Source organism: Dipodomys ordii, unplaced genomic scaffold (genome assembly GCF_000151885.1).
Source record: "Dipodomys ordii isolate 6190 unplaced genomic scaffold, Dord_2.0 Scaffold26, whole genome shotgun sequence".
NCBI lineage: Eukaryota > Metazoa > Chordata > Mammalia > Rodentia > Heteromyidae > Dipodomys > Dipodomys ordii.
In genome coordinates this window covers 3,621,887-3,649,286 of record NW_012267242.1, presented here as the reverse complement: position 1 = coordinate 3,649,286, position 27,400 = coordinate 3,621,887, and the positions used below count along the sequence as shown (strand labels likewise).

Sequence of the window (27,400 nt, the reverse complement as noted above, 5' to 3'; positions counted from 1 at the left end):
GCTGACTATATTAAATATATATATTTCTACCATTTAAAATCATTTAAGAAGTTAAATGATTTTGTAAAATACAAAATCAAAGCTAATAATGTGAGTAAAAATATAGAAGTGAAGAGGAATGAGATTAAATTTTAAATTCTTGAGGCACCTCACTTATCTATCAAATTAGTGCCTTCATTCACTTAAAATGAGAAATTATTCCTAGAAGTTAAAAAAAAAACCATACTCAGTTATTCCATACTAGTGTTTTCTTGAGCAGAGACAGTGTTGGACTATGAAAAGGACACATGATTGAGGTTGCCTGGGCATTAGATTGCGTATTGGCTTTGCCATGCTTCTTGGAGCATGGTGGGTGAGTTAGCTCATGAATCTTGCTGTGCTTCTGGTATGGTAAAATGGCTTTTGTCATTACCCTTATAAAGTACATGGCCTCCTCAAGGCACTCAGGAACTACAGAGCTCACAGACACAGGAGTCTGCTTTTTGTTGTTGTTGTTGTATACCCCTGCCAGGATGTGTCTGTGTGCATGTGTGTGTATGCACATGTGCATTCAGTGTGCGTGTGTGTCATGTGTACACCCATCAGCAGCAGTTTCCCTTCTGTTCTGCTTTCAAGAGTGTTCCCTTTGTCTTGCAGGTAACTTCCAAAGAGCCACATCGGGCATGGACACCTTTGTCTCCACTACCTGCAGGAGCACAGGTGGTAGTGTGACTGCCGGGTCACCCAGCTGCTAAAGCCATCTCAGGGGCGTGGCTGCCAGGATAAGAGGGTGGTGTCCCAGGCACAGAGCCATGCCTTTCGGCCTGAAGCTCCGCCGGACCCGGCGCTACAATGTCCTGAGCAAGAACTGCTTTGTCACCCGGATCCGCCTGTTGGACAGCAATGTTATTGAGTGCACACTGTCGGTGGAGAGTACAGGGCAAGAGTGCCTGGAGGCGGTGGCCCAGAGGTTGGAGCTACGCGAGGTAAGCGATAGCACAAGTGCACCTGCCTGAGTATGGGGGTTGGGAATTGGAAAGAACACCCCAAAGGAAGCAGCCGTTGGTGTTTTGGTCCTGCTGTAGTTTTATTTTTGGTGTGATTTTTTTTTGGGGGGGGAGTTGGTCCTGGGGCTTAAACTCAGGGCCTGGGCACTGTCCCTGAGCCTCTCTGTGCCCAAGGCTAGCATTCTACCACGTGAGCCACAGTGCCCACTTCCAGCTTTTTCTGTGGAACTGGGGAATTGAACCCAGGGTTTCATGCACACTTGACAAGCACTCTACCACTAAGCCACATCCCCAGCCCCCTTTGAGACGTTACCTAGAAGATATTACCTAGAAGTTGCCCACATCCCCACCCTGGGTGCTGGGTTCCCTTTTGCTTCCTGCAGCAGGGAGGTTTAGGGAGAGATGAAAGTGAGACTCTGCACCCCAGAATCATTCTCTCTCTTGACAAGAATTGAGTGGGCAGCTGGCATTTTGGCATTAGGGCTGTATCTCAAGGAGAAAACGCCCACATCCAGGATGGGTGCAGCTGCTTTTTGTTTGTTTCTATTTTCCTCTTCAAAAAAAATTAAAAAGGAGAAGAGAAAAAGCATTTAAAGTGAGCATTACCAGTCAGAGTTTGGGGGAGAGCTTTTGTTGATCTTTCTTCCTTCCCTTCCCTTCCCTGCCCTCCCCTCTCCTCCCCTGCCCTGCCCTCCCCTCCCCTCCCCTCCCCTTCTCCTTTGGAAGTAGGTGGGCTCTACTACTGGAGCCATGACTCCAACCTTGTTTTATAGTGGATATTTTTTCCAGATAGGAAAGTAAACCTGGGTTTAAACCTAGGTTCACCTGAGACATGATCCTCCTAGTTGAGATTTCTGGTAACCCGGGGAATGACAAGTGCACGTCACTGCACCTAGCCATTGTGTTTCCTCAGTAGTTGGGGTAAAAGGCATGCATGTACTCTTCTACTCCGCTTCCCTCCCACCAGCCTTCAATTGAAATGAAGCCTATGAAACATTTTTTTTTTGGTGGTCCTGAGGCTTGAACTCAGGGCTTGAGTACTGTCTCTGAGCTTTTGTGCTCAAGACTAGCGGCATCCTACCACCTGAGCTACAGCTCCACTTCTGGCTTTTTGGTGGGCACTTGGAGATGAGTCTAATATAACTTCTCCCCCTCCCCCAAAGTTATGAAGGTTGTTTTCAACATAGTGTTGTGTACATCTTGTTGTTACAATGGGTCATCCTATATCCAGAGTTGGGGAGCTGGGGAGGAAAGGGATGGTAGGGGAAAACAAAAGGGTTAGTAATAATGTTGGATAGGAAATGGACTCAATACTCTGCTCATGTAACTGTAACTTCGCTGTACAGTCAGTATCTTTACAATTACACACACACACATACACACACACACACACACACACAATGCATGCACTTTCCTCCCAAGCTAGTTTTGAACCGTGATCTTTAGATTTCAGCTCCTAAGTAGTTAGGATTATAGACATAAGCCACTTACTTTTGCATGCTCTGGCTTGGAACTGATCTCCTGATTGCCACCATCTAAGTAAGATTACAGGTCTCCAGGCCCAGCTGGAGAGAGCTTTTAAAATGAAGATCTTTTGTTATGAAGCATCTTCCTTTCCCTTAGCATTCTCCGTAGCTGACTGATGTTTTCTGGGAGACTTCTACTTGAACACTTTCACCTGCTGATTTTTGTTTTTGCGCTCTGGTTTCAGTAAATGAGCTGTTCTTTAGTTTCCTATGTGGGAACCTGTCCTAGAGAGCAGATATGTATAGTCTGGGAGCTGACACAATAGAATAGACAGGTGAAATACTCTGATCTTGCTTACTCGTAGCTGCCTGCCTTCTTTATTGAGAGCTCATTAGGATATATACTCCTACATGCATGGGCATAAGGGAAGAACTCTAATTCTGTAGATCGATTGTGCAGTAGACTCATCTAAATTCTTTTTAAAAAAATTTTTTTGGCTCATCTAAATTCTTAAAAAAAATTAAAATTAAGACAACTTAATGTATACAGTGTTCTTACTTCTGGTCACTCATATGAGATAAATGATTATTCCTAGGCATTGGGGAATAGTTTAGCACTGTGGTTAACTAGCTCTAAGCACCAGCTTTGTAGTCTTGGCCTTGGTGAAAGGTGAGAAGTGTCTGGCATGAATATGGCAGTAATTACTCGCTGCAGCTGACTGATTGTTTCAGTGAGGCACCAACGGCCGTTCCAGATTATTCCACAAGGACAGTGTCACCAAGGATAAAGCAGAGCAGTCACATTCTCCTATCTCATGTGTCTTGTCAGGTGACTTATGTTCTAGTGCTCAGGTGGCCTTTGTACTGAATGCTGGCCATTTGCATGTTCTGAATGAGAACATCCATGCAGCAGAGCAAGCCTCTGTCTCTTTATAGTTTAGGCTTTCATTTTAGGGCCAGATACATTGAAAGTATGACCTTTTAGAAGTCCATCCTGAATGAAAGGGTAAGATAAAGCAAGCTAATGCTTTGTACATACACACCCACCCCAAGCAAACATCTGTCTCTACTCAAGAGCAGAAGGGACATTGGGGATGAACAAGACTGTGTTCCTTACACTTTGATCTTATGTTTAGGTCATTTCTAAATAGAAGTGATGGTGCCTCAGAGGAGAAGGGGAACTCAGTCTACAATATACCAGGATGCGTTGTCCTTCAAAGGCTTGGAAATCAGATGATGGTGATATTTGGTTTTGCCATTAGAAATAGTTTAGGTATCTGGGTGCTGGTTTCTCATGCCTGTAATACTAGCTACTCAGGAGGCTGGGATCTGAGAATCGTGATTAGAAGCCAGCCCAGGCAGGAAAGTCCATGAGGCTCTTATCTCTAATTAACTACCAGAAAACTGGAAGTGGTGCTGTGGCTCAAGCGGTAGAGTGCTTGCTTTGAGCTGAAGAGCACAAGGACAGCGCCCAAGCCCAGAGTTGAAGCCCCATGACCAACCAAAAAAACCCCAAAAAGTTTAGATAAAAAGCTGGGGGAGTATAACTCAATGGAGACCACTTGCCTAGAATACAGAGTCCCAAGTTTGTATTAAGCAGAGATGTATTGTCTGCTTAAATTTTAAAGTTTAATTTATGAGCCACATGAATTAATTTGCCATTTAATTTCATTAGTTTATATCAGGCTTTATGTTTTAAAGACTTGAATTTTAGTGCAATTTTAGGTTCACCAAAAAATTGGGACACAGATATGGAGAGTTCCCATGAATAGTTTCCCCTGTTGTCAGCCAGCCTCTCCCACCAGTGATTTCTTGTCATTATAAGCTATTTTTCTGCCCGTAGCTTCCATTGGGGTCATTTTTGGAGCTGTGCATTCTGTGGGATGGACAGATATTCTATGGTCTGTGTGGTGGACATATAAGGGCTCCATTTGTTTTCAGTACACTGATGAACTGTGTATTTCACAGGTTAGGTGAATTTCATGGCATCCACCCGGGCCCAGTCTGGATCCTATAGGCAGCAAATATAGTCAAGTCTGTGTGAAACAAGATGCCTGGGATTTAGAGAAAAAGACAACCAAGAAACAAAGCAGAGGAGACAGGTCAGGCCTAAAAGCAGGAAAGAACATGGTATTTTCAGAGAAGGGTAGTTTTGGCTGCTCTGATCTGTTTGTACACGTGGAATGGTAGTAGCAGGGAAGGGCAATAGGTTGAGGTACACAAGTTTTAACTATAGTCTGAAATCTGTCACAAAGAATAATTAAGTAATTGTTACCTTCTTTGGTGGTGGTGGGGGAGAAGTACTAGGGTTTGAATTTAGGGATTTTGTGCTTGCTAGGTAGATACTCTACCACTTGAGCCTGGTCCCCAGCCCTTTTTATTCTTGTTATTTTTGAGGTAGTCTTTCTTGCCTCCCTTTTCCATAGCTAGCTTTTCCTGTTGAGGGGGAGGTCTGCAAGTCTTTCTGTTTTGCCCAGGCTGGCCTGGCAGCCTACCCCTACAGCTAGGATGATCCGCATGTATCACTGTGCCCAGGTACTGTTGAGGTGGAGTTCTCATGAACTTTTTCTCCTGGGTCAGCCTTGAACCATGATCATCCTGATCTTAGCTTTCTGAGTATCTAGGATTCAGATGTGAGCCACTGGTGCACGGCTTTGTCATTTGTGCCCTTTTGATATCTCATCTACTGGGTCAAGCAGAGCTTCCATATACCAGCTCGTGTAATTCTCATAACAAGTCTGTGCATGTAGATGGAGAGATGAGGGTGATTCCCTACCACAGTCCTCTACTGGCAAGCTGTGGGGCTGGTTTGAACCAGTGTTGTGCAGGGGGAGAAAAGGGTCATAGTCAGATGCTTTGGGAACTACTCTCCTACATTTTATAGCTAAAAAGAGGGCGGGGAGAAAAGTTTAGGACTAGGTTTGTATCTGAGTGGTATGGCATTTGACTAGCATGTCTGAGGCCCAGGATTTGATCCTTAGGTACTACAGCACCAAACGTGTGTGTATGTGTGTGTGTGTGTGTGTGTGTGTGTGTGTGTGAGGGGGGGGAGTCTCACAGTTATCTTAGACTTGTAGTAGACATTTGTGCATTTGCTGGGGGAATAAAAGACTGCTTATGAAGGAACTCCAGGGAAAGAACTTGGCACAATCTCTTTTGCATCTCAGGGACAGAACCCAACAGTAGAATAGAATGGGGAGGAAGGGAGGGATCAGAGGAATAGGAGGGCAAAACAAAAAAATCCTGGCAAGAGGTAATAAACGTAACTTGTTAGGGAAAACTTTCCCCCCCAATTGTTTAAAGGTCAGAAAAAAATTAGGTATGTGTTTCTGGCTGGAAACCCTATTATGGAAGGGATTTAAGAGATACGGGGACTCTAGAACCCAGAATCCTGGCAATATAGTTTCAACATACTCTGGATTCATGGGTGTGAAGCTTTTCCTTCCTCCATATGGAGCGTTAGGAGGAACTTTGGTGTGCATATATAAAACAGGACTGTTGTGTTTATAGAGGGGAGACTATATCTGAGCCTCCACTTTAGTTTTCAAATCACTGACACTTAAGAAAGAAGTAGTTGCAATGTTGTCTTCAAACCAATTCACATATTTAAAAGTAAGTGTTGTGGGCCCTCTGTATCCCTGGGGTGCTCTTCTGTGAATTCAGTTGTGGATAGAAAATATTCAGAAGAAATTGGATCTGTCCTGAATACAGGCTAGCAGCTACTTACGTTGTATTAAGTATTACAGGTGATCTAAGGATGACTTAGGCTATACCAGAGGCCATGTGGATTGTATATGAACCATGCCATTTTGTATACGGGCCTTGAACATCTATGTAGATGCAGTCTCTGAGGAACTCCTTGAACGAACTACAAAGGATGCCTGCATGCTTATTGCACTTTTATGCAGGATATAGCTGTGTTTGTGAGAAGTCCCTTTAGAACATGTACGGAGATGACACTGTTTGCACAAAGTGAATTTTACCAGCAGGGGCTTGGTGTAACCACTGGTACGGAGTAGAACAGGGGAGACTTAGATGGGCTGCCAGTGGGGCCGTCAACTGTCAGGGCAGTATCTTCTGAGATTTAAACACTCTAGAAAACAGAAACATGAGCTTGGTTTCACTTCTCACCCACCACCCTCCCCATGTCTAAGAAAAGAGATAGTGGAGGGTAGCCATGTGAACTTGGAGTAATGGTAGAGCTTGGCTCTAACATTTTGTAGCTATGAAATTTTCCATAGTTAATTACCCTGTGCCTCCATATTTTTTTTTGCTCTATAAAATGGAAAGAGTGACACAGGGGCTCTCTGTGAGTCATCGGGGGAGTCACAGAGTTGTGTGAAGTTGGCACAGTAGCACGGTGCCTGGCATACAGGAGTGTTGGCTGTGGCCATCTTTTCCGGACACCGTAAAGACTCCCTATCCTCTGTCAGAAAAACTCCCAGGGACTGAGTTCTTACCCTTTTCTAAGTCTGCTTGTTCCATTCTCAGATAGCTTCAATAAGTAGAAACTGCCACCTGATACTGAGTGAAGAAGAGCAACATCTTTCAATTCCTTGAAGAGTAATAAAAAATTACACTGTCCAGTGTGTAATAACCCTTGAGGACTTAGGTTGTTGGTTAGTTTGATATGTGGTGAGTGTAAATCACTTTGAAGACTTAGTTTGAAATGGAAAAGTAAACATTCGAATAATTTCTTGGATAGTGATTATAGCTTCCAATGGTAATATTTTGGATGTAGCATTTAAAGTAAATTTATTAAAATTTGTTTCGTTCTTTTCTACCTTTTCAAACATAGCTGTTGATCAGCCCTAATTAAGCCTTTTAAAGTATTCTGCTATGGTAGGGGAGATTTCTGGTGTTTATATATGAAGATGACAGTGTAAAATTGTTACTAGCTTAATGCCAGCCTTATAATGAAAATTGGTACCCATGTCTTTAAAAATAGGGATTTGCAGGTGAAATACCTTCTCCAGTCTTCTTGCAAATCTTCATCATTGTGCTCTTCTGAGGGAGTCCCACACCTCAGGAGTGGGAAGGACCCTGGCCTCTTGTGTCTGGGTTACTATGCTGCCTCCCATTCTGTATTTTCATTAAGATGGTGGCTAGAAAAAGGAAGACAGTACTTTTGTTAATTAGAGATGTATCAGTTATAGAAAACCTATCCAGGGTAGAGGTAGGTAGCAGATAAGTTGGACTTTACAGTTATAATGATGTACACTGACCTGCTTTCCACAGCTGCTGGAATGTAATGGCATGTACTATTACAGAGCTGGCGTGTGGTCACCTTTTAAAGTATTTTTTCATGCCCCAGTGAAACTCTAGTGTTTATATTTAACCCTTCTGTATTTTATGTGGAAGCATATCAACTCTCATTTTTTAACTAGCTAAGCAGGCAGGCTGTTAATGCTCAATGTAAGCTCTTTCAAACTTTTGGATGATTAGCTCTTAAATATGTTTGCATTAAGATCAAGGGTTTATTCCCTTGTAATTGCTGAGATCATCTATAACCCTTTCAAAGAGCATTAAGGCCGTGTTATGGCTCTCAAACTGGAAAAACAAAAGCCTTAAAAAATCCCTTTCTGTGGATGCCAGTAGCTTGTGCCTATAATCTTAGCTACTCAGGAGGCTGAGCTTTGAGGATCGAGGTTTGAAGCCAATCTGGGCTTTTATCACCAGTTATCCACCAAAAAGCTCGAAATAGAGCTGTGGCTCAAATGGTCAATTGTCAACCTTCAGTGAAAATGCTGAGGGAAAGTTCCTGAGGTTAAGCCCTCCCTACCAACACCTCCACCTGTCCCCCCCACTCCCGCAACACACGCAAGCATGCACACACACAACTTTATCAATATTTAATGTGAAGAATTAAGTGATGTCTTTATAAATAAATAATGAAGGGCAGGAAATGTAGCTCAGTGGTGAAGCACTTACGTACCACGCACAGGTCCCTGGGTTTGAGTCTAGAAACTACGAGGGGTAGGCAGGGTTGAGGGTAAGGAACCAACTTTGGGGCTGGCCATGTAGCTTAGTGGCACAAGGCTTACCTAGCGTGCTCAACCCTGGATTTGTTCCCCAACAACAACCAGCCACACTTCCTACTAATCTTACTAGACGTTTTCTGAAGAGCAGTTTTCTCTTCATGGCAAAATGAAGCAGAATGTATAGAGATTGCCCTGTCAACCCCAGACTATGTTTATAGGCCCTTGCTCTCAATAGTCTTCCCACTGGAAGATGGGACACTTTTAACAACTGAGGTAGTGACACATCCTGGTGCCACTGAAGATGCTGTGAACATGTTAGTGCCTTCATCTGTTGATGCTTCCTCTGCTAAATTGCAAAACTCCAAACCAAATAATCCAGGAAATGACTTGCATGAAAAAAAAATCTCAATCTTAGTGTGGTGTTCCCTCCATTATATCATTATAAAGCACTTTTTGTTGTTGGTTCAGAAATATAGTTCCGCTTCCCGGAAGATGGTATCACCATATTTTTTTAAAATCGTTTCAGAACTCATGGCAGCAAGACCTGTGTCCAAAAACTAGACAGAAGAAGAAAAATAAAAACAAAGGAAGCAAAGGGCTTTATACTTGCCCAGAGGTATCATGACGATGTTTACTTTGGGTATATCGGACATAATCAGGCATTTTAGGCAAATACAGTGAACTTGAACTTTGGTCATGGATGAAGTTATTTCTGTTTGGCACCATCTGCCATGGTTTCTGCAATCACACAGCTGCGTTTTGTCGTAAAACTCAGATAACAAATCCAAGTTAGAGTTTAAATTGGCATGTTACCTGTACTGATTGATCTCGTGTGATCAGCTGGGGTGGATGAGATTAATAGCCCCTTGGATAGCACACAGAAACTTGTTTGGTGCCCATAGCTCTGATTCTCTGTCCAGTGAGGCACTAAATAGATATGGCAGAATAGAAGAAGATTCGTGGATTTGAGGTGGTGAAATTTGTTTTGAGGATAGCTTCAAGCACTACTGTGAGCTTGGGAATCTTCAAGGTGGGCTTTCATGACTAGGTAACTAGATTTGGCATTTTCTGGCCATGAGTAGGACATAGAAATGGCTGCTAATTGATAACCTGCCTCCCCTAATCCTATCCTGCAACTGGAAACCCCATTTCTGGAGGAGTTACATAACTGTTTCATTGGCTGAAATTATATGGCAAGTCTGATACCATGAGTTAAGGTTTTCCATTAGAAGTAGTTTGCTTTTCTTTTTAGAATTCTAGAATATCAATTATGGCTCAAGGTTATTGCCCTACTCTGAGTTCTCTCTTGTGCCTCATTACCCTCTATCTGCATGTGCACATGTAAGTATGTGCTCAGGCGTATGTACTCTATGGGATATTCTTTCACTGGGCTTTTTTTTTTTCCTCCCAGGAGGTCAGGTCTGGTTAAATGCTCTAGAGAAGTGAAAATGAATAAAAGGGAATTGAAAAGAAGTCTTTAAAACCTAGGAGCAATAAAAATGTTTGTTAGTTTCCCAAAAATTCATTGTCAAAAATGTTAGTGTGGTTACTGTGGCCTCTTTATAAATATTGATGTTGCAAATTTGAATGAATATTGTAGTTAGAATGAAGTAGAGATCACAAAAATCTCCCCCCCAAGTGACAGAACTACTTTTAGTGAAACCCGTCTCTAGGGTTCTGATTAGTCTGTTAAACAGTTGTGAAGCTTGTGCTTCCTTGTGCTCCCCATGTATGCTTATAAACAGGCTCTTTTCCAACTATAATAATTACATAGCAAGTTTCAGTTTATGAATATTACTTCATTTATTATATGCAATCATTTCTAGTCATTCAAAGTGTGCATTGAGACCTTTATATGGCTCTGTCTTCCATAAAGGAATTCCATAAGGAGAACTATGCATACTATAGAATGGCTTTCAACCCTTTTCGGGCAAGTTGGCTGAGTGAAATAACCCAGGTTATTTCATTTTGAGGTTAACACTAAGCCTGTATCATACACCTGAGGATAGCATCAGACAGGTCATAAATTTAGTGTTCACTTAGGGAGTCATTGTTTTGTGTTAATTTTCTCTTATACCTTGTAGGTGATCTGACTTCTGCTTTTGCCTGTCTTTCATTTAAAACTGTTTTTAGATAACCTCTGTTTTCTAATTCTATGGTTGATAGATGAATTAGTCAACATTCCATTGCTATAATATATATCTGAGGTCAACAGTTTGTAAAGAGCAAGACATTGTTTTAAATTTGTTTCTAGATCAAGTTTGTTTGCTGATTCTGTGATTTATGGGTGATTTAATCAGCTTTCCATCACTATAATACATACCTGAGATAACCAGTTTGTAAAAGAAAAAGTATTATTTTGGTTTGGTTTCAGTCTGCAGTCACTTGGTCCTGTGGCTTTGGGCCTGTGGCCAGGTAGTGTGTGATGGTAGGAGTGTATGCAAGAATAAAACCATGCACCTCGTGGTCAGAAAGCCACAGAGTTGATAAAAGAACTGAAGGCTTTACAAAATCCCCCTCCAATACCTAAAGACCTTCCATTAGGCTTCACCTCTTAAAGATCCCACCACCTCTCAGTAGTGTGAAGCTGAAGACCAAGCCTTTAACACAAGTCTTTGATTTGCAGATACAAATTTTGGCAATAGGGCTATTAATAATACAGGTGAGAAAAACCAATGCAGTTTGGCCTGCCTACATTTACTAGTGATGATGATTGATGATGATGATGATGATGATGATGTGAACAGAAGTAGTAGCAACCTAGCAGTTGCTACCACAAAAAGCATTATTTAAAAGGTATTTACTTTTTGCTAGCACATGAGAGAGGGGGCAGTTTCTAATCATTCCAGCCTGCAGGTGAGAATTTCCATCGTTCTTATTTTGCAGGTGAGAAAGCTGTCAAGTGGTGGGCTCCTAGATATGTTAGTGCAAATTCTGGGAGATAAACTTTCTTCAGAGTGTTTGCTTTCTCTTCAGCACATTTCTTTTCTTCTATGTTTTCACTCCCATTGGGGTAACTCACGGTCTCACTGGAGCTTAGGAGATGAACAGTAAGAGTCGGAATTCACTCAGTTCGTCTGTGTGGATGAAATTATCATCTGGGCTCTTGTTTGTTGGCATTTTGTAGCTTGAGTAATGTATGGATTTCTGCTGTGAACCTGCCCTTTACAAGATCATGGAAGAAAGGAAACCCATTACAAAAAGAAAGAAGAAAGAAAGAAAAGATCCTTTTAAGCCACGGAGGCTACAGCTTTCTGTAGACAAGGGCACACCTGGTTTGCTATAAAAGCCAGAGCCAAAGCTTCATTAGAAATTTCAGTGGGGTAGTGGCAGGGAATGAGCTGTGGTACGGAAGGGGGCAGCCAGTGGGAGTGGGAATGTCAACATAAGAACACCTTTGGAAATCAAACTGTGTAATGAAAACATTCTTTTGAAGGCAGATTTCCAGGTGTGCTGTAAACCATCCTAGGCTGTAATTGAAATATTTTAAAAAATCTTCAAAAGCACTGATCTATTTTTTTTTGGGGGGGTGCGATTATTGTGCTAATCCTGAAATTCTAGTGCAAATTAATATGAAGACAAGATTGGGTGCATGATAGTACCTGTTTTAATCATTTCACATGTTCTTCAGGACTAAGCTGGTTGCAGCTTCAAGTTTAAGGGTGACAACCTTGCTTTTATCTATCAAATTCCTGCCATGATCTGCCAAGAATAGCCACTGGGGGCTTGCGGGGTAGCTGGGGAGAGAGAGCCTTACTTTCTCAAAGCTAGGTATGGCAAGAGGTTCATGTATAATAAAGTGATACGGGCCATTGCTTTTGAAGTCCTTCATTAAAGCTTGAAAACAATGCATACTTTTTTGTTGTTGTTAAAATCTGGTATTATATGCTTTCCCCCCTGCTATAGTGCATACTATAGCAAAATTGGCAGAAGGTCTTATCTTCAGAATCGGGTAGTAAATTCTTCTGTAGCAGGTGTGGGAGCTGTGTTAGCCTTTGCTAACAGTTTGCTCTATTTGAAATCATGAGGCATTGAGAAAGCACATAGCCTTCAGAACTTAGAAGAAAATGTCTGCAGTTCTCTCCACCCTGCATGAACCTCCTTATCAAACACTTGTGCAAATAGCAACACTGGGTAATAACTGCATCTGGATGCTCTCTGTACAATACTATATTGCACTGATGATATAATTTCTTTTCATTTGAACCCAGATCTAGAAAGTAGAAGCTGGCTCCTGGTGTATAGTCTGAAGAACTATGGATAATGACATAGGGTCTGGAGCCTGGCTTGCTGTGTGGTCTTGGGATGCTTGTGGTAAGCGCAAACTGATGGTGATTTTATCCTTTTATCTAGACCCACTACTTCGGCCTTTGGTTTCTCAGCAAGAGCCAGCAAGCAAGATGGGTGGAGTTGGAGAAACCACTGAAGAAACATCTGGACAAATTTGCTAATGAGCCTCTGCTTTTCTTTGGAGTCATGTTTTATGTGCCAAATGTGTCATGGCTTCAGCAAGAGGCCACAAGGTAGGAATATTCTCTCCCTCCCTCCCTCTAAGTTCCCTTTAAGGGTGGGGACTAACTGTGAAGCTTCTAAAGAAGCAGATGAGCTGGCTGTATATTACCTCTTTCTCTTTCTTTCTCTCTATATGTGTATGTACTATGTGTATTTACTGGCAGAAATGGTGGAGGAGTTAGTGATTGTTTGGTGGTTGCTTTGGGGCTGTAGAATTTTGTTTGAATCTATAGATCTAATCTGTAGATTTTGTGTCACATTGGTAAGGCAGTTGTGACCCTGAGCCAGGTAGAATTTTGTGTCTGACATCATAGAAGTGTTATTGGAGAATGGTGAGTAAAATGGGTGTGCTAGTGACTTAATAAAAGTTAATCACCCAAGCCAAGGGCCAGTAGGCATATGCCATGAGAATACCTGGGAAGCTTCTTCACAAAATGGATATTTTTAGTAGGAGAGGAAATCACATAAACCCACCTTTTTCTCTGACCTTGATCTTCAGAGTTCTTGGGAAGCTAGGTAAGAAACATGCTTTAGAAGAACATATAGTAACATATAGTTGCTCATTGTGTTGATTTTTTAAAGATTTTCAGTTTCTGGAATAAGGGTAGGGTACAGTTGAGACTTTTACATATTATCTCTGATAGTTTCTGTTTTCTCTTTATTACCATTATTTTTTAAATAAAACTATTGTTAACGATGTTGTACATGTGAAAATAGAGGACATGCATTAGCCCATAGCCCAGTTCTAAACACCACCAGATGTGGGGTTCAATCATTCTCAGGAGTCATTTGAAGCACTCTATCATGCACTGTGACACACTGTTTTCAAGTTACGTCCCTTATCTAAGTCTATCCTGTATAAAAAAGTGATTAACTCTTCCAAATGGGAAAGATTCCAGTGGCTTCTGAGTCTTCCTTGGGTACTTTATACTACTTATTTCTAAGCTACTGGACCATTAAAAGGAAGACAAAAGTGACAAAGCTAAAACACAGACTTGTAAATTAGTAAATATTGAAAAAAGTGTATAAGGAAAGTGGAGAGTTGGAAGTATTAAGATGTAATGTCTTGTTATTGAGAGAAAGAGCAATTAAAGTGACGAGGGACTCAGAAATGGTATGTTATGAACTTAAAGAAAAAGGTTTGAGTAAAACTTAGAAAACTGCCATCTTTCAAAGTACAGCAGCTGCCTTTTAGACATCTGAAGACTCTTGTCAGGGAGAATTCTGTTTTAACTCTGGAGAGCAAAATGAAGAACTACAGTAAGCCAAGTTTAAGGAGCTAAAAGATGTTAACTGTTTGGCTCAACAGAAGAACACAGTTTCTAATAACTGAAGCCATATAAAAAGTACAAGAGGGGGAAGGAAGGGATGGTAGGGGAAAAACAAAGGAGGAGGTAAAAGTGCTCGATAGGAAATGTACGTTACCTTACTCATGTAACTATAACCTGTCTGTACACTGTTTTTATAATAAAAAACTTTAAAAAAGTACAAGAGGACTTGTGGGAGGCTGAGAGCTCTTGGGAATATTGTAGCAAAGAGGAAATACATGTTTGGTATATTACAGAGGAAGATTACCATTTTAGAATGGATAGTAGTTCTCAGACCAGGCCCTACTATATAACACTTACCAGGACCATTTATTATAAATATGAATTGGAATTGGAATGCCTAAAGCTAGAGGTCAGGAGATGAGGTATTGTTTAAAAAGGACTCCTCAGGTGATTCTGATACTTTTCAAAACTTGGGAATCAATGGATTAAGCTCTAAAAGGCTACTTTTTTTGTTTTTCAGGTAAGCAAACTTAAAGCTGTGTTACTTAACTGTCATTATTTGAATTTGTAAACTAACAAGTGTTTCCTTCAAAATGTAAGGTGTAGAGTAGGAACTATTGGAAGTAGTGAAGACTTCCTTTTGCTATAAGATTTCTTTTGGTCAGTTAGCTGCTCCATTTTAAAATAAAAGTTAACACGGAGGGAAAGAACTATTTTCCAGTGCAGGATTTTGAAGCATATTCTTCCTCTCATTGGAGCAGAAAAACCACCACCATCCCAAACAAACAACAACAACAAAAATCATACATTGGAATGAACCTGTGTTGTTGGTTTCAGGTATAACCTGCTTTTTGATGGCAAGTGCTGTTTAAAGTTGGGAACTTGGCAAGTATGAGGAGTTGTGTGCATGTGGTTTTTCTAACACCGCAAAAACTTTCATTGCCCTCAAGAGGCCCTAAAACTGGAATGTGCCAAGGGGTGTCATAGTGAGTGAAAGACTAAAGCTAGGGAGTTGGCGTAATAAGAGAGTTGAAAATGAAGAAAGGAAAGTTGATAGTGGCAGAAAGAAAAGAACAAGAGAATTAGATACACTTGGGAAGGTTGAAGACCACCAACAATGACCCAGGTGTGTGATTCAGGGAGGTGGAGTGCCACGGATGGGAGGGATATTCACTGCAGCAACAAAGGAGAGCTGGTTTGAACAGAATCCTATTTTGAACTACTGTTCTGAGTTTAGTGTTAGAGACTAACAGGTGAAGTTAACTCAGGGTCAAGGGTGACATGAAGAGTGAGTGGGAGCTTGTGAGAATCTGGGCCTTAGTGGGTAGGGTTGTAAATGCTTCTGTGTTTCAGAGGGAATATTGCCACTGCCTTTCAGGCAGAGTAGCTAAGTGGAGGTGGGGCAAGATTCCTGCAGAATGTTTCACCAGAGGCCCAACAACATTCATTAGAAGCTGGGTTAATGACTAACTCTTCAGTCATCCCCTGTTATCTGAGTTACTGGGCATCTCAGGTAGATAGAGATGGGCTTTGGTCTCTCCCAGAGCACCTGGGATCTGTAGTGTCTGACACAAAACAGTTAGTCTTTGTGATGCCCCACAGAGTAAGATGTTTGCATAGATTAGAAATGGAAATAGATCTTTCATTTGCAGGTTTCCCCTTGGAGAAACCATCTGTGCTTTTTTTTAAAAACAAAACAAAACAAAACAAAACAGCATTTGCAGCCAACCAAACTTGCAACTTGTTTTCACTATCACCTGCTGATATGGGGTCTGACAATTTTCTCTTTGAAAGTCAAACTTTTCCATAACCTTAGCTATGGGAAGTTATTCATGATAGTTATGAATATTATAGAGTTTTTTGGTATATATGTAAGTCCATACATGTATATGCTTGTGTGTACACACACTCACACACACACACACACACACACACTCACACACACACACAGTCTCAAGACACATGCTGGTAAAAGGCAGATATATTTGGAGGTGTTTATTTCTTGTCCTCAGATAATTTCACCCTTGGAAACTTGCATGTGAATAATAGGATATTCATAACACAACAACAATTTGAAAATTATTTTGGTTGCCAACTATTGACTTTATTAAAATGATCAACTCTAAAATAGCTTTGAGGGGCTGGGAAGTTGGCTCAGTGGTAGAGCGCTTGCCTTGCATGCCTGAGGCCGTGGGTTCGATTCCTCAGCACCACATAAGTAAAAAGAAAAAAGCCGGAAGTGGCGCTGTGGCTTAAGTGGTAGGGCACTAGCCTTGAGCTGAAGAGCTGAGGGACAGTGCTCAGGCCCAGAGTTCAGGCCCCACAACCGGACCAAAAAAAATTAAAATAAAATAGCTTTGAATTTGAAAATTGGGAAGCAAGAGTTTCTCTGACATTGTCGACCTTCTAGATCTCATCTGCTGCATGTGGCTTGTTGAGGAACAAGTCTGTTCATAATGCAGGAAACCTGCCAAGATACTATGACTGTGTTGGCGAAGGAAGTGGACAATTCAGGCTTGACCTTGAGGTGATAATTGAATGAGAAGACATAGCTATCCAAAGGAGATACAAATAGGAATACAAATAAGAGAGAAAGAAGAAATCCCTTGACCTTATTCCAGAAGTATGTGAAAAAACTCTTGAGAGGAGCACATACTAGTGGACAGATGGGGAAGGAGTCATGAAACCATAGGAATTAAAGAGATTAAGACCTACTGCATGTGTTCACCTCACTCCAAGCTATGAGATGTGTTCCTCTGGAGCTTTGAAAATGTTAGTTTTCCCCCCTCAGTGAGAATGACTCAAGAGATGGGACTACTGCAATTCTTTCCACATTGCTTCCCATCTCCTCTGCCTTCTTGCCAGTTTTCTGTTCAGCAAAGGGACTCTGGCTACAGGTCATCTCCCCACCCCCACACCTCCCACTCCGTCCTCCCCATTCTATGGAAAGACTTTGGTAATTTGTTTTAATGATTTGCATAGCAACAGGCTCATCATCAACACATGGTTTTCCAATTTTTCTGGACTCAAAGTTAAAAAAAAAGATGGGTTGTGAGAGGTGCAGAAATTCTTAACCAAAAGGATATTTTATAATGGCAAAGGCTATGCCAGAAAACTGCTGGCTATAATCAGTGCTTTTTACATCTGTGTTTTTTTTTTCCAAATCTCCCGCAATGAGGAAGTCCATCTTTAATGTTCTAACTCTTCCCCTCTCTCAGCCCCAGTACTCAGCAGCACATTAGTAAAAGAAAAAGTGGGTTGTTTGTTTGTTGGTTTGTTTGAAGAACAAATTTCACCTTCAAAATGTTGCTTACTGAGTTACATGTATAACCTCTGGAATGTTTTAGGATATTTTGCTTTTTACCAGAATGTTTGTCTTGTATTACTTACTGATACATGGCATAGTTGCATGGTACTGATAGCAATTTTTTGTTTTCCAGGACTTGGGATGGGGCTGTCCACCCTATTAGTGATGTGCCCTCTTCAGAATGCAATCAGTGCCATTACTGCCTTAGCCAGCATAGTCTTTTCCATGACTATGAACAGACTATTGGAATCTGAAGAAGGCTATAGGACCATTGGGCCTGTTCCAGTGTTCCCTCTGTCTCTCTTTGTGTGCTCTCCCTGAGTTTTCTGTATTTTCAGCCTCTGTGTGCTTAACATCACTCTTCTGAATCTTTTCTCCCTCCCTCCCTCCCTCCCTCCCTCCCTCCTTCCCTTCCTTCTTTCCCTCCTACGGGGTATCTGTCTATGTAGCCCAGGCTGGTCTTGAACTTCTTATGTAGCCCACATTGATCTCAAACATAACATCCTTTTGTCTTAGTCTCCCAACCGTTGGGATTACAGGCATGCACCGCCACTCCTGAGGGTCACTCTTTGGATGTATACTAGTCAGTGCTTACAAAGTACTGAACTTCAAGGCTGTCTCTTTCTTTATCTGTTGGGTAACACTGCCCAGCGGTCATTACCAGAAGGGTTAAAAAAATAAAAATTAAAAAAAAAACCCACCGAAACCTTAATCTCTGTATGGGCTTGCATGGGGCCTTCTGCAGTGTTGGAGGGAGCTCCTGTCTTGGAAGAACTGACTGGACATGTCTTCCTCCAACTAGAAATAAGTGCCTATGTTTAAAGCTGGCCTGTTTATATGCCAAAAAGAAGGCAAGCATTTTTTTTTTAAATGACAGTGTATGACAAAGGAGTTAGGTTGTTGGATTTGTAGACTGAGAGGGGCCTCATTTCTTCTAATTATATAATCCAAGCCTGTGACATATTGGTGGCAAAGCCAGGTTAGATGAAGCCCCATATCACTGTAAGGGACAAAATGGGGGTGTGGAGGGGGAGGGGGTATGGGTGTGGGCAGGTGTGTGTGTATGAGAGAGAGAGAGAAGAGAGAGACTAGGTTTAATATATATCCTGTATAGTTTTAAACTTTAGTTTTTAAAATTATCTCTAAGTAGTTTTATACAAAGGAGTTTCAGTCAAACAGATCAGTTTAATAAGTAGAGTGAATCTTGATCAGTGTCACCTCTTCCCATTTCTCTCCCTCATCTTTTCCAGCCCCAGCCATACCCTCAGGTAAGTGAGGTTTCAGCAAGTAGTTCCTGTGACCTTATATAAGTTCTCCTCACTGTTCCTTTTCTGGGTATACTGCTACTTTCCCCTTAAATTCTTGGAGTCGCCTTGGTGCCGTGGCAGACAAACCTAGTCAGTGTTCAAAGTGCCTATTTTAAAAGCTCTAATTACTGTAATGTTTCCATTTCCTTTTACAGCACTCTTTATTGTGTTCCTCTGGTTCTTTATTATTTTGAAATGCCATTTTAACGGATATATAAAGTTTATGCATGGGTTTGGAAATAGGGACTCCCTTCCAGTGGGACTTAAGATTCCGCCTGAATTTCCTGTGGATAATACAATTTCTTGAGACCACCAACCCTCCTTTCCATCTCCGGCTGTGAATGAGAACTTAATTTTCCCTCTGTTGGTTACTGAGAACAGCATTGTTTCTGCCCAGATACTTTAGATATTTTAAGGTGCAGTTGATACTGTATCTAATCTCAAATATTCTGTGGAGTTTATGTAGCAGGTTCTGAGATAGGAGGGAAGAATTGCTTTCCTTCACAGAATATTTAATGTTACCCAAAAGGTTAGCTGCCATTTGCATCCCTTTGCATTTCAGGTCTCATTAAATACCTAATCCAGGGAGTGAAACATGTACAGATGTGAAGGTCTCAACTTTCCTATCCCCACCATCAAGAATTGTGTCTCTAAATAGCTTTATTTCATTTCCATGTATTTGGTTTTATTGGAAGCTTTATTTACATTTCTTCTGATAACATCGCTGACTCTATTTACTTACTGAAGGAGGTTCTGTTCCTATTTTGGTGAAAGCCCTAGGACAAAGCCAGTATCATGGCTCTGTAGCCTGTGCAGTCAGTAGCACATGGCCCCGTGCTCAGAAAAGGCCTGAACTTGCTTGAAATTCTTAATTTCCAACAACAGATCCTGAATTTCAACCTGGCATCAGACTCTACATCTTTAAGATCCATCCCAGGGTAAAACTTCTGTCTCTCCATGTCTATTCATTTCTGCTACCTACTTTGTTGCTCTGCAGTTTATTTTTAGGACCAGAATCTGCTGTTACAAGTATGACCAAATTAAAAAGTTTGCAAATGAAATCCCCGGAGAGTAAGTTAACATTTTCATTAGCTATTTACAAACATGCAAGTAGAAACATGACTTTTTAAAATCACCATTTCTGCTTCTGGACCTACTCCTTGCAGAGGCTAGTGAGATGGAATAAAGCCAATGCAGTTTCCTTTAGGGCAGTAGGTTGTTTAGCTGGTCTCCATCGTCAGCTAGGATCTGCCCATGTTTTACTGTGAAGAGGATTGTGAAGTTTAGATGTTTAAAAAGTAAATCATATGCAATCTGCATTGTTCAAATCTTCCAAATGCTTAGAATTGCCTCTTGCTGTTCCTCCCTCCCAGGTAAAAGCTATCATTTACAAGATGGGCATGGTGGAAGTTAGGAGTAGAAGGAGTACAGATGAAGTAAATAATATTAACCGTAGTGCTAAACTAGGGGCTTCTCTGATATTGTTTTCCTCCAGGGTACAATAAGATAGCAAAATAAATCAGTGATTTTTTTAGTAATACTACTTGACATAATTCATTATTTATTGAAGAAGATATAAATTCATTTCAATAGGATATAAATCAGGCCCTACTCAGATATCAAAAGGAAATCTTCATGTTGTACTGGCTTTAATTTATCTGTTGCATTTGGGCTGTACTCTTTACAAAATACAAAGGCTTATATGTGTTCTTTGTGTCAAAGCATATCAGACTTTGTAAAGCAAAGTCTACAAAACCAAGCATCTCCAGTATACTCAAAGCAACTTTTGCCTTTGAGATGGTAATTTTATTATACATTTTAATATCATCTGACTAATATATGTTTAATGATCTGTAATTTGGAATTGCTTAAAAGCAAACCTAAATGATGTGTTTTGTTTAAAAAAATTAAAAAATAATTTCTCAAGAAAAAGCATTAGGTCTAAGAACTTCTTGATTTTTCAAAGTTACATTCATTCACTTGTTCCAAATGATTGTCTTACATTGTAAAGCTGAGAAAGATTCAGCAGTCAACCCTTGAAGTATTAAAGGTTTACAATAGAATATGGATTCAACATTGTAAATATAGAACATGATGGTGCTATGATGTAGTATTTACCCTTAACAAAGGGGTGGAGAGGAGAAAAACAAATAGAAGCTATGGGAAGAGATGTTCTGTCATGTCAAAGCATGCAAGCTATGCTTTGTGAACTTTTTAAAGACGTCCACTCCTTATAAAGGATTCACAGGATTTCATTAGAAGGGTTTCATTATAGTGGGTGGGATTGGGGATGCTTTGTTGACTTCAAAATTGATTTTTTAAAATATGTATCTTTGCATGAGAGAGAGAGTAGATGCTTTGGAGTCTTTTGCTGTAATTTTTGCCTGCAGTGCCAGTGTTGGAACATGAATGGAGTTGGACTGGGATGATGGGTGGGAGGGAAGAAGGAAAGGTGAGATATTCTTGGTCCACATATGGAAGACTCACAATGCCTGGGCAGCTGTCAAATACAGACTTCAAGACTTCTAAACCTCCCCAGCATGGGGAGTATTCTAATTCAGTGGCCTTCTGTGGAAGAATGTGCCATGCATTCTGTCACTGGATACAAGTCTACCAATGGTGCTAATGATTGTGGCTGGCATTCATGTACAAGGTGCTGTACGCTTAGTATCTTAAGTGGTTTTCTTTTCGTTTGTTATGGAGCCCCTGTGAAATAGTCACTCTTAGTCCCTGAAATAAAGTGTTTTGTAAAAAAATAAATAAATGGAGGCTTTAATTCCCATCAAGTAGAAATTGAGCTATCAAATAAGTTGTATCTTTTATTTTGCCAGACAACATTCATTCACCAGAGCTAACAGGGCATTTAGTTTCTAGGGAAGTGTTTCTGACTAAAATCAAGAGTTTTTACTAAGAGGGCAGGTACTGATAGGTTGTTATTCTGTCAGTGGGACCATTTCTGAAAGAAGTGAATTGAGATGCCTTCCAAATAGACAGATGTAGTCTAGCTTGGCCTGGTTCTGCACTACTCTGTGTTTCCCTGAGGGGGGAATATTTATGCCTTCATGCAACCTGTCTGGCCCTGTAGGTGCCTAAGTTATGGTAGCTAATACTTGGCACAGATCACATAATATGCAGTCCTTCTAAAGATTCAGATCAACCAGTTTTCCTCAGTGGCCCAGGTGGATTTATGCCATCTAACACCAAGCTGTCTTAATACTTTCAACTGCCCACAAGACTGCAATGCCTGAGCTGGGTGGGAGAGTGTCATTTCTTTGGAGTACTCATTAGGAAGCTGGTCCTAGATTACAGGTCCCTGAACTTGCTGTTGGAGAGAAGGCTCCAGTATTTTTTTTTCAGATTTCCGCTTGATTGTATGATTTCCACTTGATTGTTTGCAGTATCTGCCTCATCTCTAATTACCCATTAAAGGTTCATCCATAGTAATAGTGCCAATTGTTTGTGAACCGAACAAATCACACAAACAACCATTGCTTATTTGGGAAGGAATAATTTTGCCAGACTCCTAGTCTTACACTAAAGCATGAAGTCCCACAGATAACAGGGCTTGGTCACATCATTTTAAAGATGAAGAAATACACAACCAGAGTGACAATAGGACTTTGCAGTCACACAGCTGTTTAGTGACAGAAGTCTGGCTCTTAGTCCATCTCTGGGATGTTTTTAGGTGAACCAGGCCTGCTGACATGGGAAAGCCCATGGGGAGGATTTATTTAAGCTCTCAGAGAGCTTTTTGTCAGTCCTCTCCTCCCCATACCGCTGAGACATACTGTGGAATTGGTGGAATTGGATGGGATGAGTTTTGTCAAAGCTAAAGGAAGTGGTATAGACAGAAGATACAAAGCTGGGGGAAATGGGGCTTCTCTTGAATGGAGGCCTTTAAATAGTGAGCATTATGTACAGATGGGAGCTACGATGGATTTCTATCAGTCATCTCCAGCCCTGAGCACAAAGTGAAAGTGCCAGGCTTTCAGATGACACCGAGTCCTTTAGAAGAGTGGAAAATTGAGACCCCAGAAATAAATAGTAAAGTGGTGTCAGCATGTGTCATGTTCCCAGGTGTGACGATGAAATAGTGATGCTGCTTTCTGATGTCGTTTGTAAAAGCCGGGGAGGAGGAATCCTAGCTGGGCATGTTGCAACATGTTCTACTTTATAACCCAACTCTTTTCAAGGTCAACCCGTCAATCTTCCGCTTGCAGCTGGGGACAGTGAGTAGACATTTCGCCTGCTGTTTCCTGCCAACATAAAAATGAGTTACTGCTATTCAGAGCAAAAGCCCAGCAAATTTGACATAAGTTTAACTGAAATGCAAGCCAGACACTTGATACTTAAATAGAATGTCCATGGAGATGAAGCAGTGTTAGAAACGAGTGTTTTTGACCAGCTGTCACATTAGGAAGAAGGAAGAAAAGGTATTTTACTGTGATGACTAAGGTGAGAAATCCAGCATTCTATGGAAAACTTGAAAGTGTTTGTCATTAGGATCCCTGAGCTGAAATAAAGGACCAGCTATGGAAAGAGGTAGACTGAGGAGGAGATACTGTGGGCAGATCTGAATATGGGTTAGGGTTATGCTAGAATTCCATTGTATGTTTCCAGTACTGGCTGGAATTGACAAAGAGCTAATATTTTTGTTGAATGTCCAAGAAGACAACAGCTGGAAATAAAATAATGAAGTATGGGTCCCAAACCGCTATAATAGAATGAGCACATAATTGAAGTCAGAGCCTTCACTGTCAAGTATTTGTTTCTTGGTAAGTCTCCATACCTACCATTAGTGCAGTCGCATATCAGATGACATAATGGGGTAGAGTTTTATTCAAAAAGTACCTATCATTGTGTTTAGCACTAAGCAATATTCCAATATGGTAATACATGATTTGATATGTTAGAAAGTAGGAGGAGCCTACTGTATCACTTGGGCAGCTAGCTGTTCATACCCAGATCAAGCATCTCTCCTTTGGAACTTTACAAAGCAGAAATCCAAAATGCTCTGAAACCCCAAATTTGCAATTCTAACTTCGGCACAATTTTGTAATCGGATTTGCAGACTAGCCAGTAAAGTTTATGCAGATATTTCTATTTTTGAAAATATTTAATATCTGAGACACTTCTGGTCCAAAGCACTTCAGACAAGGGGTCCCCATCTATATTTTCTATTCCATGCCAAGCTTTATGGCTTATATAACTGGAAATGTATAGGAAGAGCATGCTGGGAGATAACAGTTCAGCCTAACCACATTGAGACATTACGGTGCTGGTATCCGGTTAATTGTATAACTAATGTCACTCTACTCCTGTTGTATTGGAAACTTTGTGTTGAGATTAAATCTGGTACTGAGTCAAGAGTCTCTCAAGTCACAGTTATCCCCACCAAACAACAACAACAAAGGACTCTCAATGAAGGCAGCTTCAGCGCTGTGATTTTTCTTGGGCACTTCCCTTAGGTGGAATAGCAAAGAAACAATTTAAGCACAAATTTTGTGTCATTACCATGCTTTTTGCAAGAGGGTCTTAACCTCAGCCCAGGCCCACAGGTGGGAACAGGCACAGTGCAGAGGGCCTAGCTGGTGGTGTGTCCTGTGCTGTGTGTGGGCAGGCTAAGATGATCAGGGGAAACAGGATATAGTGGACTCTGCTTTGCAGCTTGCAGATGGCCAGGCAGCTGTGTAGGACAGTGAGCCAGACTGGATGAGTGAGGCTGACCTGATGCTAATCTCCTGGTACTTGTAACTTGAAGAGAATTTCATCTGAAAAGATAGAGATCTGAATAAGAAATTACTTAAAGAGATAATGGGTTCTTGCTAAGTGACAGCTGTTAAAAAGTAAAACTAAGACATTAGGGCGTGTGCGTGCTTTCCCAGTGTCACCTGTAGCATTTTTGTAAAGTGTAGATTCTTGTTCCCTCCTCCAGCACTCTGAACCAAAGCCTGTGTTTTAAATAGAAGACACTGTCTCCTGATGGCTGCTCAGCTGAAGTTGGTGTTTTATGTTGGCAGATTCTGAGATTCTTTGTGTTTATTTTCTGTTTAGCTGTTGCTGTCCTGAACTTTGTTTATATACATTCTTTCTTGAGTGCTTAGAAAAATTGTGTCCCATCATCATTTTGCCTACTTTGGCCACTTGAAAATTATAGTAGGACATCTCCACCCCCGAGCTAGAGCTATTCCTTTCCTTCTGACAGCGTCAGATGATGCGAACCAGTCCAAAAAGGCCTGAGAGACCATCCCAGGGAGGGTTGGTTGAAAAGCAGCAAATGGGATGAAGAAGACATTCAAATTTGAGAAGTCAGTCATCACTGTTGGACAGGAAACAAGCCAGACCTGGAGCTATGAGCCCTCTTGTGTTTCCCAAATGTTTACTAAGCTCAACTGTTGATAGTTGGAGGTTGGAAGGCATGAAATCCTCATGGATAGCTAGAATGTGATCCAGATCAACTGAATTGTAGCAAAAAGAGCCTTGCATTTCTATGTTTTTGGCTCTAGCCTTTGTGTAACCTTGTATACACTACCAACCCTCCATGAGCCAGTTTCCTCATCTGTAAAATAGAGATGTTGGTGTTTACTACTCCCTTTAGCCAACACAGACTTAGTCCCTTGTTGCCTAGTAATGACTCAATGTGGTTTCAGCCAACAATGGAGGAAGACCAGAAGCTGGCTGCTTGCATGGCTTTTTATTCCCCTGGGAACTTCCCATAAGATGGTGGAGAAACCACTTAGCCTCTTATCTTACTTCCTAGCTTGTTAAGTAAGTCCCTTTTACCACAGCTATATTAAGACAGATCTTTTTATGTAAACTTTTAGTTTCTTGGAACAAGGTTTTCCTGTTACTGTTGGGTCACAGATTCTTAGTATGAAATCTCTATGCATCCTGAAACTAATTTATATAATTTCTTCCTTAAAGTTTTAGTTTGGTGAGGTTATTAATGAAAACCTATCTGCTAAATCTATATCTCCCAATATTTTATTTTATTTTGGGTCCGGTCGTGGACCTGAACTCTGGGCCTGGGCTCTGTCCCTCAGCAATTCAGCTCAGCTCAAGGCTAGCGCTCTACCACTTGAGCCACAGCGCCACTTCTGGCTTTTTTTCTTTTTTGCTTATGTGGTGCTGAGGAATCGAACCCAGGGCCTCAGGCATGCAAGGCAGGCGCTCTACCACTGAGCCACCTTCCCAGCCCAATATAGCTCCCAATATATATATTTTTTTTTGGGTCCGGTCGTGGACCTGAACTCTGGGCCTGGGCGCTGTCCCTCAGCAATTCAGCTTAAGGCTAGCATTCTACCACTTGAGCCACAGCACCACTTCCAGCTTTTTTCTTTTTGCTTATGTGGTGCTGAGGAATAGAACCCAGGGCCTCATGAATGCAAAGCAAGCGCTCTACCACTGAGGCACCTTCCCAGCCCCAGGCTCCCAATATTTTAATGACAAGAAATTCCTTTTTTCCCCCTAGCTCATCACAAAACTCTCTTTTGTTTTGAGTAATTTCTGAGCAAAAACACAAGACTTTTTGAAAAACAAACTAAAGCAAAAAGGGCTGGGGACATGGCTCAAGTGGTAGGATACTCAAAACCTTGAGTTAATTCCCAGGTACCACTGAAAGATTATGTACCTATCTAGACAGACCATGAATTGGATCTGTTGTTTGGGGCCTACAGCAGAACATCATGATGGTAGTTTGGGGCAGAGTTGCTTCTAGGGTAACAGAGAAAGGCGAAGAAGGGACTAGACTCCCACTATCCTCTTTAAGGGCACTTTTATTCCTATTACCAGAAGACCTCCCATTAGTCCCTCGTAAATATTCTTCCACCTCCCAACAGAGCCACACTGGGAGGGAATAAGCCTTGAACATATAGACCTTTGGGGAACATTCATATCCAAGCCAAAGCAATGCTTCCACATTCTAGGGGATATGTCCCTTAGAATATATTCCATCCTATTTCCTAATGAGATGGTTTAACATTCTTATGTCTGGGTTTAGAAGGAGGAATATATCTGTAACACCTTCTTCCATGAAATAGGAGTTTTCTTAGACTTGGAAATTATAGTTCTCTGCTTAACAATCCCCCCTACCCATGTCCTTCAAAAAGTTACTTTGTCTCTACCTGTATGTAGTCTTATTTTTTTTCCTTTGGGTCATTTTTGTTCTCTAGCTATAAAGTTTGCTTTGTGTTGAGGATTATAAAAGATTTTGTTGTGGAGACTAATGCAGTTTGGAAACTTAAAATCTGAAAGAAGGAAAAACAACTAAAACTGTTCTTAAATCACATTCAACAAATGAATACTTCATCCTTTATTCCTGGAACCTCTGGAGAGATTTGAAAAGAGGAGTAGGAGAGAACATTGCTTTGCTTGAAAACATCAAGTATGTTTTTGGCAGAAATCAGAACAGCTACAGTAGATACTAGATTCTTGGCCAGTGAGATGTTTGCTGGTTTGAGGTTTTATCTTTGGCAGTTGTCATATTTGATATCCTTGGCTACTTTTGAAGATTCAGTAAGAATAACTTACTCATTTCTAGCATTAAAAAAATCAGTAAGTGTAGTTGAGAA

At 41.1% G+C, this 27,400-nt stretch overlaps 1 protein-coding gene across 1 annotated transcript in view; it reads left to right on the top strand.

The window, feature by feature from the left end:
- The first annotated feature begins 632 nt into the window (after positions 1-632).
- Ptpn14 (protein tyrosine phosphatase, non-receptor type 14) overlaps positions 633-27,400 on the top strand; it is a 94,609-nt gene continuing 67,841 nt past the window's right edge. The window contains exons 1-2 of the mRNA XM_013014964.1: positions 633-965; positions 12,787-12,956. Of these exons, the coding sequence (XP_012870418.1) occupies positions 792-965; positions 12,787-12,956 (344 nt within the window). The 5' untranslated portion in view covers positions 633-791. The remainder of the gene's footprint in view (positions 966-12,786; positions 12,957-27,400) is intronic.